Raw genomic sequence first — 12,812 nt, 5'->3', positions numbered from 1 at the left:
AGGTTGGTGCAGTGAAGGAACATGAATAAAATTGCAATTCTATAATTAGTAGAATTCTGTACATTGTTTGGGGATTCCATTGCATATCATTAGGGGATTCCCTTCGTAAATGATTGCAATGGAATTCACCTTCGTCATTGAAGGACTGAGCCCACGTGATCCCAGGGATGCTTCCGAACCGCCTGCATCCCAGGGATCCGTGGGCCATTATGTTGCCGTCCGCCTGAAGGCCTGATACCGCAACTCTTTGCAGCTAGGCCACGATGTACCCCCTATTTTCAGCTGCAAGTTATAGGAAAAACTGAAAATTATACTTGAAGAGTTATGGTAATTGTGAATATATTCTTACAGCAAGATATTTGGGCATGGGGGAGGACAATGTGGGCAGTGGCTGTGGAAGGGAGGGCACTGTGGCCAAGGGAGCCGATGTGGGCTGGGGAGGCCGTGCGGGCAAGATGGGGGCGATGCGGACAGTCTTTGGTGTCCGAGTCATTGCACCAATATTTACGCCCATGCTCCAATGGTCAATATAGACAAACAATGTAAAATAATCAGTAATGTATTATTTTATATCTTGTGCATCACATCACAGTTCTTTTATATATATTCATAAGAATTTCATGGTGCGAATTTGAATTTGCTGATGGCTGCATATTTATTTGGTCAGTAAACTTAATTTGTGCCATCAAAATGTCAGTGTAATGATACTAGTTTGTTCGCCAGTACTACAACTGGTAACTTTATCTCGAGTTTCAAAAGACTAATGGGCTCCAAGTAATGTTTTAGAGTTCAACTTTCTACATTTTTATTCAGAGGGATCTATCTCAAGGAAATCGTTCAAATGACCGTGTAATACTTCACTATTATGCCCACCTTTTCCTTGGTTCCACAAGGACAGACGGGCCATCAACACTGGGATCGAGGATCCTATCGATATGAACCTGTGCCCTGCGGTAGACTCTGCGTCGTTCCTTGGTATCGATGGTACCAACTTCATCCATGATGGGGAAGTCGTAGTGTCCTTTCCTTTTGGCTCGGAGTCTGATCTTGTTGCGGTGGTGTTCAATTTCGGATTTCTGTCTCAAAGCTCTCTGAACCTGAAGGAGAAGGATGTTAGTTACTTACAGCCTGACATTGTTCTCTGGCACCTTCGCGGGTAGGTGCCAAAGGTCTATAGAATCACATCCTGGGACTGCAGCCGAGAACATACACAAAGAAGGAATCAGTTTAGTACTGGGAGCGGGATAGGGTGTAAGCAGGCAGGGTGCCAGATAACATTCGTTACTCCACACCTTTGATTTATACAGAAATATGAAGTACAATGGTCTCCTTTTAAGCTATGACCAGGCCCATCTGGATCTATAAAGAGAAATGACATTTAGTGTGTAAGCATTCATCAGAACTGGGAGCTAAGGGAGCCCTTTAATGGAAGTGAGCGAAGAGGGGCGAGAGATAATGCGCAGGATACCCAGCAAGGTTTTTATTTGAAAAGCTGGAAAGAGGTGATAACTTGCAGAGAGCTCAGGTGAAGCAAATGAAAGATATTAAATGAAAACAGAAATTTGTAAGAATAAGTACATTACGCACTGATAAACAAAAAATGATGGCAACACTCAGCAAGCTTGGCTGTACCTGAAAAGAGACGAGACAGACATCCCTTCACCCAGATTCCAGACTCCACGCCAGGCCAGAACTGTGCTCTGATAAAGAGTCCACACCTGTAATGCCAACCCACCTACCCCCACGCTCCCCAGATGTTGATGGGCTTCCTATGCATTCCCAGCAACCTCTGCCTCAGATATTGGGAGAGATAGCTAAGGTCTGAAGTTGGCTAAGGTTGAGTCGAGGGCTGTAGGCTGCCCACAAGACGAGATACTATTCCCGAAGCTGGTGTTGAGGTTGGTTGGAACAGTGTAGGAGGACAAAGCCGGAGAGGTCAGAGTGGGAATGGAAGGAAGAGCTGACTAAGCACATTACAGACTCGCTTTAGCTCAACAAGGGCGAGTAAAGGCACTTGCAGTTTATAATAAAATGGTCCTGGGGAAATGGTGCTTCAATGCATGCCCACAACTCTGTGCTGCACTCTCCCCCTATTTACCTTTCATTCCTTTCTACTGCTGCTCCAGGTCAAAGAGATGTACAATTCCAAGAACTATAAGGGAGCCAATCTAGCTCAGTACATTCAGCTTTAACTGTAGACCTGGTGGCAGGCCACAAAATATGGGCTGCTAATATTGCTGGGCCAGTCCTATTAAACAGAGGGACTACTGTATGCCCTGCCATTGACTACACACCACCAATGTAAAACTGCCTCTAAAAGGAGTTAGGCAGACTTGTGTGTATGAGAGAGTGGGGGACGTCTAATTCTTTTCTGTGATTTAGAAGAGAACTCCTATATCAAAACAATTAGGTATGACCATTCAAAGCTTTTTCTCCCAATAGACATTTTAACACAGCAGGAGGTCATTCTACGCATCATTTCTATGCTCAAGATATCCAGTAGATGAACTGGAGCTATCTACTCCACTCCAGTCCTCATTCCCTTCTCGTTCTCCATGTCCTTGAATATCTTTCTTCTTCAAGTATTATCTCATTACTGTGTTTGACTGGGCTTCAATAGCCACTTTTTGTTTACTTTAGTCCACAGGTCAAGCACCTTGTTGTGAAAAATGGCAACAGGTTTGCCCACATTGCAACAGTCACTGGACTTAAAAGAAATTAATTATGAAGAGCTTTCGTAAGTTATTGAGAGACGTGTTAAGGTGATCCATAAAGGAAGACCGCTTGTTCTTTTTAATCCTGAATGAGAAGGAGGTTCAAGTGTACAATATACTGTTAAACCCTGTGCCATCTCTCCAGGGAAACCACAGGATGTCTCACCTCTTTATTTATTTTGTTTGTTTCGGCCACTCGCTCGGGAAGCAATGGATTCTGTAAAGGAGGTGCTGGAATTGGTTGCATGGCGATCAGCTGAATCTTGCTCGGTAGCCGCTTGCCTGCCTCGGATGGGCGTGACATCCGGTCAACATGGTCGAAGATGGAAGCCGAGGAAGGCTGCTCATCAGTCCTGCGCATCTGAGGCGGTCCTAGAATAGAACATGGGCATTAGTCTACAGAATGCCCCTGAATCAAGTTAAAATGGGACGGGGCAAATGACAAAAAGAACTGTTCAGTGCAAGGTTTGATGAAATGATACATGGGTACAGTAGTGCAATGGTTCTGTGGCTGGACTAGTAATCTAGTGGCCTGGACTAATAATCCAGAGAACGCAAGTTTCAGCTATGAACTAATAGAATGGCCTTGAAGGGCTGAATGGCCTACTATGAAGAATCATTGCACATTTTGAAACCGAGAGGGCGACATCAGAATTCAACGCTGGAGAGTCTGGGGAGGACTTTTTGTTCAAAATCTTTGAAGCACCACATTTTGTACTGCATTTCAGGTTTCCTTCTCTTTAGTCCATGCCAGTAATGGCATTGGCTGGGCAAAGTCCATTATGTCCCAGAGAGGCTCTAGTCATTCAATTGAGAGCTCTGTTTACAGAATGGTCTGGGAACGGAATGAGAGTAACCTCACTACAGTATTGACTGACTGAGCAGTCGCCATACCTTGCAAATAACGTAGCTTCCCGGAATGGTAAGCTCTGCATTGGCTCCCAGGCTTACCTGCACTTGGGAGCCCTACTAAAATGAGTGGAGGTGCTCAGAGAAGTAGGCAGCTCCATTGCATTAGTGACACCACCAGAGCTGCCTATAGGGAAGGAGACACAAACCGGCAGATCTACAGCAGGTGAAGGAAACTATAGATTAGGTTATAGATTCCACAGGATAAGTAGTTATTGTTGAGGTCCAAGGTTCCCGATAGAATTTACAATACTCTACTTATCTACAGGTGAAGGAGACCAGCAGGAGCCGGGCCTTCGGGGTAGGGGACCAGCGGGAGCCGGGCCTTCGGGGTAGGGGACCAGCGGGAGCCGGGCCTTCGGGGTAGGGGACCAGCGGGAGCCGGGCCTTCGGGGTAGGGGACCAGCGGGAGCCGGGCCTTCGGGGTAGGGGACCAGCGGGAGCCGGGCCTTCGGGGTAGGGGACCAGCGGGAGCCGGGCCTTCGGGGTAGGGGACCAGCGGGAGCCGGGCCTTCGGGGTAGGGGACCAGCGGGAGCCGGGCCTTCGGGCCAGGGGACCAGAAGGACTCAGGGTTTCAGGTAATGAGACTAGTGGGAGTCTCCTTACCTGATAAAGTTGTATAAAAAGATGAACCAGAAGCTACAACTCACTCTAACAGATTGATCTCATCCGTTACGGTGGTTAACTGAGGTCCACTGCATTATAGTCATCATCTCAAATTTTACATGCTGAATGTGTAATCAAATTCCTTGTAAATAAACTTGACTGTCAGTTTAGGCCTGAAGGCTGTTTCGTGACACCTTTGAGATTAGACAGGAAAATGCAGTCTCTGGTTCAAATACCGAGGTAAAGGATAATATTTGGCACAGTGGCAGGCTATCCCGTTCAGGTCATGGGTCTGCTTATAGAAACTGCCTTTTTGCTGGAAGCAGAGTATTGAGAGAGTGGACGAATTGTAACTATGCAAATTAATGCCAACAGTTATTTAAACTAATCCATGGTTTGCAGGGCTTCACAGTGCACACTCAAGTGATCCATGAAGACAAACTGTTTTGCATTAAGATTTCTTTGCATGGTTATGTTTGGACTGGGAATAATATGGGTTTGAGGACAGATGCAATGGCTCTTATTTAAACCTGCCAATTCCAATAACAACTTCAAACCAACAGAGGGGGCCAGCACGCTTTCTAAATATTTAGCGCACTCTGAGAACAAGAAGCAGATTTTTCTATGACACACTTTTAAACACCGGCCCGAGTATCCATGGTAACCACCACCAAGCATTTGAACACGTACACCTTCAAAGGCCTTGAAATGAACTTGACTACTGTCGGCTTCCAAGGGAGATAGCTGTTCTCCAGTTTCGTAAAGTAAGAGACTGAGTTACCAGTTTCACGCAGTGTTGATTTTCAGTTGCTGTGGTTTCAGCTGTATTGGCACTTTGTAAGAATAGGCCAAACCTCAATCGAAGGCTTCCGAGGTACACTTATAGGCTCAGATAATAGTTTGGGGTACCTGCACTGTTTATATACTGCCTTGGGGTACACTTAGTTATTATAATATTGGGGTAGTTATTGCTTATATAATAATTTTGTTTGCAAGCGTAAGCCAAGCGCAATTCTAATAATATAATTGCTGGAATACACTTAGCGTTTTTGTAATATCAACTGTGGTACACTTGTTCATATAATATTGTGGGGGTAAATGCAATGTTTATAAGAATAATGTTGGGGTACACTTATTGTTTCTATATCATTTGGATACACTTATTGTTTCTATAATATCAAAGTGGTATACTTATTGTTTAGATAATACTGTTGGTGTACTCTTATGGCTTAAATAATAATGTTGGGTGTGCACTTATTGTTTATACCTGTATATTGTTTGGGTATGCTTACGTTTTAGGTAAGAATGTTGGCTACAGTTATGTTTATATAATGCTGGAGTGCACTTATTGTGTGGATTATAACTGTTTGTGACAATAATGCTCAAACTAAGGAGTTCTAGCCATTGCTAATCATGGAATTACAATTTACCTGGACTATGTAGGGCTGTCACCTTTCTCCCAGTCCAAAACCAAAGAGGACAAGGCCCTTTCAAAGAATGCATGTGTAAAACAAACGCAATTGTTCCTGGCAAACAGTGCGCCCACACGTTCAACTGGGAACCGGGCGCGCCCACACGTTCAACTGGGAACCGGGCGCGCCCACACGTTCAACTGGGAACCGGGCGCGCCCACACGTTCAACTGGGAATCGGGCGCGCCCACACGTTCAACTGGGAACCGGGCGCGCCCACACGTTCAACTGGGAATCGGGCGCGCCCACACGTTCAACTGGGAATCGGGCGCGCCCACACGTTCAACTGGGAATCGGGCGCGCCCACACGTTCAACTGGGAATTGAGCGCGCCCACACGTTCAACTGGGAACCGGGCGCCTCCACACATTCAACTGGGAATCGGGCGCGTCCACACGTTCAACTGGGAATCGGGCGCGCCCACACGTTCAACTGGGAATCGGGCGCGCCCACACATTCAACTGGGAATCGGGCGCCTCCACACATTCAACTGGGAATCGGGCGCCTCCACACGTTCAACTGGGAAACGGGCGCACCCACACGTTCAACTGGGAAACGGGCGCCTCCACACGTTCAACTGGGAATCGGGCGCACCCACACATTCAACTGGGAATCGGGCGCCTCCACACGTTCAACTGGGAATCGGGCGCGCCCACACGTTCAACTGGGAAACGGGCGCGCCCACACGTTCAACTGGGAAATAGGTGTGCCCATGTGCTCAATTAGAAATGGGTATGCCCACATGTTCAACGGAGATACAGATGGGATCGCACTTATAGGGATAGGAAGTAGGTGTACAGTTACACAGGAAATGGGCCCACTGCACACTGGAACATGAAAGGGGCTTGTTTGAATGTGAAAGGTGAAGCAGCTCCACTCGCACACACAAAGCTTTTGCTGCTGAGAATGGGCAGCCACTGCTGAAATCAGTCAATCTGAAACCAGACAAGCAGTCTCTGCGCCAAAACAGACATCTCCCCCTTTATTTATCATTTTCCCCCCAAAATATATGATGTGCAGATTCACATTGCAGCTGCTAATAAGTGAGAGGATACAAACCGTTTCTGATCACAGTGTGTCTATTGCCACCACTAGGAGTTACAGGGTGTCTTGGAATATCTTCGATGGACTCTCTCCCGCTGGACTGTTCACTGGCTGTGGACTCGGCTTCTGAAGGCGAAACTCTACACAACAGACATTAGACTTTTAGGCAGCGCACCAATTTTTGATTTGTATGTCCAGTGGAACCTTAATTATCTGTACTCTCGATTATCTACAAGGATTTTCGTGGCAGTCTGGACTAGTTTCACATCAACCCACGAAAACGCAATTGGATGTTTTGAATTAATTTTTTTTTTCTTTTACAGACTCCAGGATAGGCAGTCAGGTAATCTAAATAGACCAATCAGAAGCTACAAATTTATCAGGCAATAGGTAGGAGGATTCTTGATTATCTGCTAATTGTCTTCGACTATCAAGTGGGGCATCTCCCTTCAGTAGATTGGCGGTTAGGATCAGGTCAGCCATGATCTTATTGAATGGCGGAGCAGGCTCGAGGGGCCGGTTGGCCTACTCCTGCTCCTATTTCTTATGTTATGTTCACAATGATGGATGACTAAGGTTCTGCTGTATATTCAACAGCTATAGTACAATAAATGTCATCAGCAATACAGCTGCAACTTCAGGACTGAGGAAATGAAGAGCTCTAATTTACAGAAGGCTCTCACTTCTGGCCTCGAGAGGTTTGGAGGTTATCTTAAAAAGGCCTTGATAGTGGGCTTAATTGTGGCCAAGGGTCTGTCCCTATGCAAATATATGTTCATCACAATGAGCACCCAGCAGTTTGGGCTCTGGCGCAAAGAGACATTTACCTCGCAGGGGGATGACCTAACTGCCCAAAGTCGTCAATCCGCTTCTTTGAAAAATGGGGGAGGGGAAGAGACAGGGATTGCATTGAGGGCAGTGAGGATTAGGGGCAGCAAGTTGCTCATGGGAACCCGGTCATACAGAAAGGGTACTAGGCTAAATGGGATCCTCCCTCTGTAGCACAATTATACCACACACAGTGGATAGAGATCATTTTGGACACCTCTCAGGTCTGGCGAGCAGAAGCCCACTAATCAATTCAGACAATAGTATCTCTGTTTCAACATGCCAGCCGTACGTTCCACCAGAATCCAAATGGAAGCAACAGCTTCATTATACTTTGTGGGCCCGTGTTCATGGGTTCCTGACTGATGTTAAAAACCAAGGCTTCAGAAGGTAGCACTGATTCCTCAGCAGTTATACTCCCAATCTGTCTGCTTCTTCAAATAGTGCTGGCATCACAGACTGGTGCAAGACAATATCATGGTTGCTGCTGGGGTATTGTGAAAAACGTCTCCCCGCCCACTGTCAAAGAAGCTTCAACACAAGCCTGAGGAACTGCACCTCATCAATGTACTAGGTATCTTGCAGCCACAGCTGGGCGTAATATTGACTAACAACTTCACACCTTCATTATAGCTCTAATTTTCTTTCCGGCAGGAGGTGTTGGCAACATAAGATGGGTGTGCTGTCTTTTCCAGGGATGGAGGGGAGGAGGAAGAAGTGGGTTGGTGCTTGGGGTTGCGCACGGAGTGTGAGGGGCTGCACCATGGGGTTGGGGGGGGGGGGGGGGCGTGGGGGAGAATTAGCCAAACAGCACTTAAAAAAAAAAAATCATGCCGGTCAAACTCTTGCTTGCTGACAGAAATCCAACTCCAAAACACTTTCCAAGTAAAAAGAAGCCAAAATTGAAGATTCGTAACACCCAAGTTGCACATTCTTGATTTCCTCTGTAATGTCCTCTGAACCCTCTTTTGAGAATGAATTGCCCATGTTTCTCTCATCTTTCTTCTTCACTCAGTCCTCTGATGTGAGGGATCAAGTTTTGCATTAAATGCTACACCACTGAGCAAAGGCCAATCTGCTTGAAACACTTTGCCATTTTTTAAAATTTCTCTCTATGTAATATCAAGAGCGGTATAAACTCTAACAAAACTTCACAACAGTTAACTTGATTTTAATGTAAAAAGAAAAAAATCTTTCTGCTGTCTTGTCTTCAATGCACTGAGTAATAGTGTCCACTCACCTGCTTCTCTGCCGAAGCCCCTTGGAGAGTTTGGCTGCCTTCGGCTGAGGACTCGACACGTCGCCGTTCTCAGATGGTGTGCTGTCTTTTGCTGGGGCAGGTGGAAGCCCTTCGTGGATGACCAGTATGTCATCTTTACCGTGCTGTCCAATATGCTGCTTGGCAAAGTCAAAGCCTTTAACACTTGGCACTTGCAGCTGAGAAGGCAAATGTGGTGATCTATTAGGGCAGATGTTACAGCTGTTATCACAGCATTAAAAGAAGCCTCAGTAATGAACTGCATTAAACAGTAGATGCTCCTACATTGCCTGGGGTAGCACCACAAAGTATTTTTAATATTCTGACTTTTTCTTACTCTCTTCTGCCGTCCGCACAATCTTTCTTATTCTCATTACTACTCCCCAATTTACCTTGTCTTCTCTCCTGCACTTTTCAATCATGGTGGGGTCCTGCATCTAGGCTTCTCAGTTAAATAAAAATGGCTTTCCAAGTGTACATTGGTAGGGACAATTCCATGTTCTTATGCTTCACAGGTGCTCACATCTTACGAAGCTCATAACCGTAGGCACATCATCCTAGCTAGGATGCTCCTTTTGCCTCTCAGCATCACACACAGTTGCTTTCGCTGGAAAGGTCATTTGTACCCAGGCCTGTTTGATTCTACAGCCAGGTGCTGCAGGTAACCAAAGGGGCCCTTATAATGCTGTAGCTCACCAAAAGGCATGGTCCTCCTCCACCGACTGCAATCTACAATATAAAGGACATGACCTATCTGGAACCGAGGAAAGGACGTGACCCACAGAAACCTGGGTCTATCAATCTGGCTCTGGGTAAAGGCCACCCGGTCCTGTGAACAAACAAAGGTTCCGAGATCCTGGCATTTGCTCTCAATTAAAGCGACTGGATCTCCACATTGCACAGCAGTATTACAGAAACCAGGATTACAGAGACCAGCACCCAATGTCAAATGTAAAAGGGGAGAAAAACAAGACGCTCTCCTGGGATAGATGGAATTTTTTTTAGGCAAGTGTAAAAGTGCCTCCTTTGGGGAAGCAATTTGCTGTTCATTATCGTCTTCCTAGTCCATTCTTCTCCAGGCATGGAGGCAGCCGTTTACATAAGAAATAGGAGCAGGAATAGGCCACTTGGCCCCTCGAGCCTGCTCCGCCATTCAATAAGATCATGGCTGATCTTGGGCTAAAAGCCACTGCCCAGCCCGCTCCCCATAACCCTTCACTCCCTACAACCCTCAGAGAAGAAGTTCCTCCTCATCTCAGTTCTAAAAGGGCGATCCCCCCCCCACCGAGTTCTAGATTTCCCCACGAGGGGAAACATCCTCTCTGCATCTACCCTGTCGAGCCCCCTCAGTATCTTATATGTTTCAATAAGATCACCTCTCATTCTTCTAAATTCCAATGAGTATAGGCCCAGCCTGTTCAACCTTTCCTCATAAGTCAAACCCGCATCTCTGGAATTAACCAAGTGAATCATCTCTGAACTGCCTCCAATGCAAGTATATCCTTCCTTAAATAAGGAGACCAAAACTGTACGCAGTACTCAAGGTGTGGTCTCACCAATACCCTGTACAGTTGTAGCAGGATTTCCCTGATTTTATGTTCCAACCCCTTTGAAATAAAGGCCAACATTCCATTTACCTTTTTGATTACTTGCTGTACCTGCATGCTAACTTTTTGTGTTTCATGCACAAGGACCCCCAGGTCCCTCTGAACTGTAGCATTTTGTAATCTCTCTCCATTTAAATAATAGTTTGCTTTTTTTATTTTTCCTGCCAAAGTGGATAACCTCGCACTTTCCCACATTATACTCCATCTGCCAAATGTTTGCCCACTCACCTAGCCTGTCTATATCCCTTTGCGGATTCTTTGAGTCCTCTGCACAACTTGCTTTCCCATCCATCTTTGTATCATCCGCAAACCTGGCTACATTACACTCGATCCCTTCATCCAAGTCATTAATGTAGATTGTAAATAGTTGGGGCCCGAGCACCGATCCTTGTGGCACCCCACTAGTTACCGTTTGCCAACCAGAAAATGGCCCATTTATCCCGACTCTCTGCTTTCTGTTAGTTAGCCAATTCTCTATCCATCCATGCTAATATATTACCCCCAACTCCGTGAGCTCTTATCTTATGCAGTAATTTTTTATGTGGCACCTTATCGAATGCCTTCTGGAAATCCAAATGCACCACATCCACTGGCTCACCCTTGTCCACCCTGCTTGTTACATCCTCAAAGAATTCCAGCAAATTTGTTAATCATGATTTCCCTTTCATAAAACCTTTTTCTGTTGGATCCTAAGATGGCCATGTAACTGATGGCATCACATCCGATGCTCTGGTAGCTGTTTGACCTATGTGGATTAGCATGGGTCACTTTAGCGCATCAGTGGTGTAGCACCGAGAGACAGCTTCCTCATCTGTACCTCTTCCTACCATGGCCCTGCTAACAGGCATTACCTCCATATGTCCTGTGATTAGCATGGGAGCAGACTGCAGTCAGGTCATGGAAACAAATATGTCAGGGTACTGTCCAGTCAGTCCCCTAGTATGGTGAATCCAGACAGGATAGACTCTCAGACACTAGAGCCCGAGATCTTCATAGCATCAGTTAAATAGTTAACCCACAGCTCAGGTTAGGGCATCTGTCAAGACAGGCTGTGCTAAAGATGATCCTGATTTTGCGAGGCACTTCAGAGTGAATTGCAGTTCTGGGAAGTGATCATACACCATTGCACAGATATGGCTAGTATACTCCTTACTAGCCATAACACCGTGTAGGGTGCTTTGCACACTTTCAAATGATTCAAATGATTCAATGAACTAACGGCACTGTGCGCTTCATCGGGTGTTCCCTCCATGCAATCTAAATCTGAATTCCCTGGAGTGGCTATCCCTGTGCTGGTGCTTACGATGAGTGGAGTGAATGCTGTGAGACGGTAGGTTCAGCACCCTCTGGGCCTGCAGCTTGAAGGTGTGATGTGCATCAATTTGGGCTGTCTTGTGATTTTGAGAGAAATGACTGTGAAGTGTCCAAGTCATGAAGCAGCTGATTGAGGTGCAAGTGTCTGTTGCACCCATTGCACATCATTCCACTTGAAGCACCTGCATTCAGGGTACATTTAACCTGGCAAATCTCCTTAACACATCAAATATTTTTCTTCTGTGTCGATGACCTCCTCACATGAGGCAGCGTTCACCTGCTCTGTCCCCTCTTCCTAGACAGCCAACTTCTGACGCTGGCAAACCTCCTTTACTGCACCTCCCTCAGGACCTCTGTAAAGAAGCCAGTTCTCCCTCCTCCATGGGCCCTCGCACTACACTCAGCCATCTGCTTTAATGATACATACGTCCAGTGCTGAAATCATGTCTGCCCCTTTAAGGCACAGTTGCACTGGATATCCTGCCCCCCACACCCTTAACATTGCCAATTTATGGCCCAATCAGTGCCCACACTGTGTTATAATTAATTTAAATGAATGGACCTTACAAACTCACAAATGGTCTAGGTTTAGGGAACAAATTCTGGAGTGCGTTAGCTGAAGGCTCCGTCACTAATGGAGCAGAAGAAGGGGGATGCATAGTAGAGCAGACGGAGCTAGGGCTGGAGGGAGTAGATATCCTGAAGGGATCTGTAAACAAACAAATCTGGTGAAGGGTCTCCACCCAAAAATATTAATGCATCTTTCCTTTTTCAGATGCTGAGGGACCTGCTGTGTATTTGAAACAGTTCTTGTTTCAGTTTCAGAATTCCAACATACTTCTTTCTTTTTGATCCCAGATTGGTTTATTTTTCTATTCTGGAACATTCTACATTTCTCAGACTGCTTGTCCAATCTCTCCTGAAGATGGTGCCACCTTATGTTCCAGTCCAGTGCACAAAGATAACATGCATTCAGAGCACATCCTGCCTGTCACAATCCCATCAGCTAAAGTTATTAAAGACACAATAGGGATCTGAACTCAGACAATATCCAGATTATA

The 12,812-nt window shown here is 45.9% G+C and overlaps 1 protein-coding gene across 3 annotated transcripts in view; it reads right to left on the bottom strand.

The window, feature by feature from the left end:
- Positions 1–12,812, bottom strand: part of LOC147105992 (UPF0606 protein KIAA1549) — a 319,715-nt gene that overhangs the window by 59,482 nt on the left and 247,421 nt on the right. For all 3 annotated transcript variants that reach the window (XM_086008618.1, XM_086008615.1, XM_086008617.1), the window contains exons 11-14: positions 8,813–9,009; positions 6,760–6,884; positions 2,881–3,086; positions 874–1,097 (exon numbers count right to left, since the gene is read on the bottom strand). In XM_086008618.1, coding sequence (XP_085864744.1) covers positions 874–1,097; positions 2,881–3,086; positions 6,760–6,884; positions 8,813–9,009 — 752 coding nt within the window. The remainder of the gene's footprint in view (positions 1–873; positions 1,098–2,880; positions 3,087–6,759; positions 6,885–8,812; positions 9,010–12,812) is intronic.

Source organism: Somniosus microcephalus, chromosome 16 (assembly GCF_052327205.1).
Source record: "Somniosus microcephalus isolate GS21.2 chromosome 16, FLI_Smic_1.0, whole genome shotgun sequence".
In the NCBI taxonomy this organism is placed as follows: domain Eukaryota; kingdom Metazoa; phylum Chordata; class Chondrichthyes; order Squaliformes; family Somniosidae; genus Somniosus; species Somniosus microcephalus.
The sequence above is the reverse complement of the archived record's forward strand: the minus strand, read 5'-3'. Positions and strand labels throughout refer to the sequence as shown.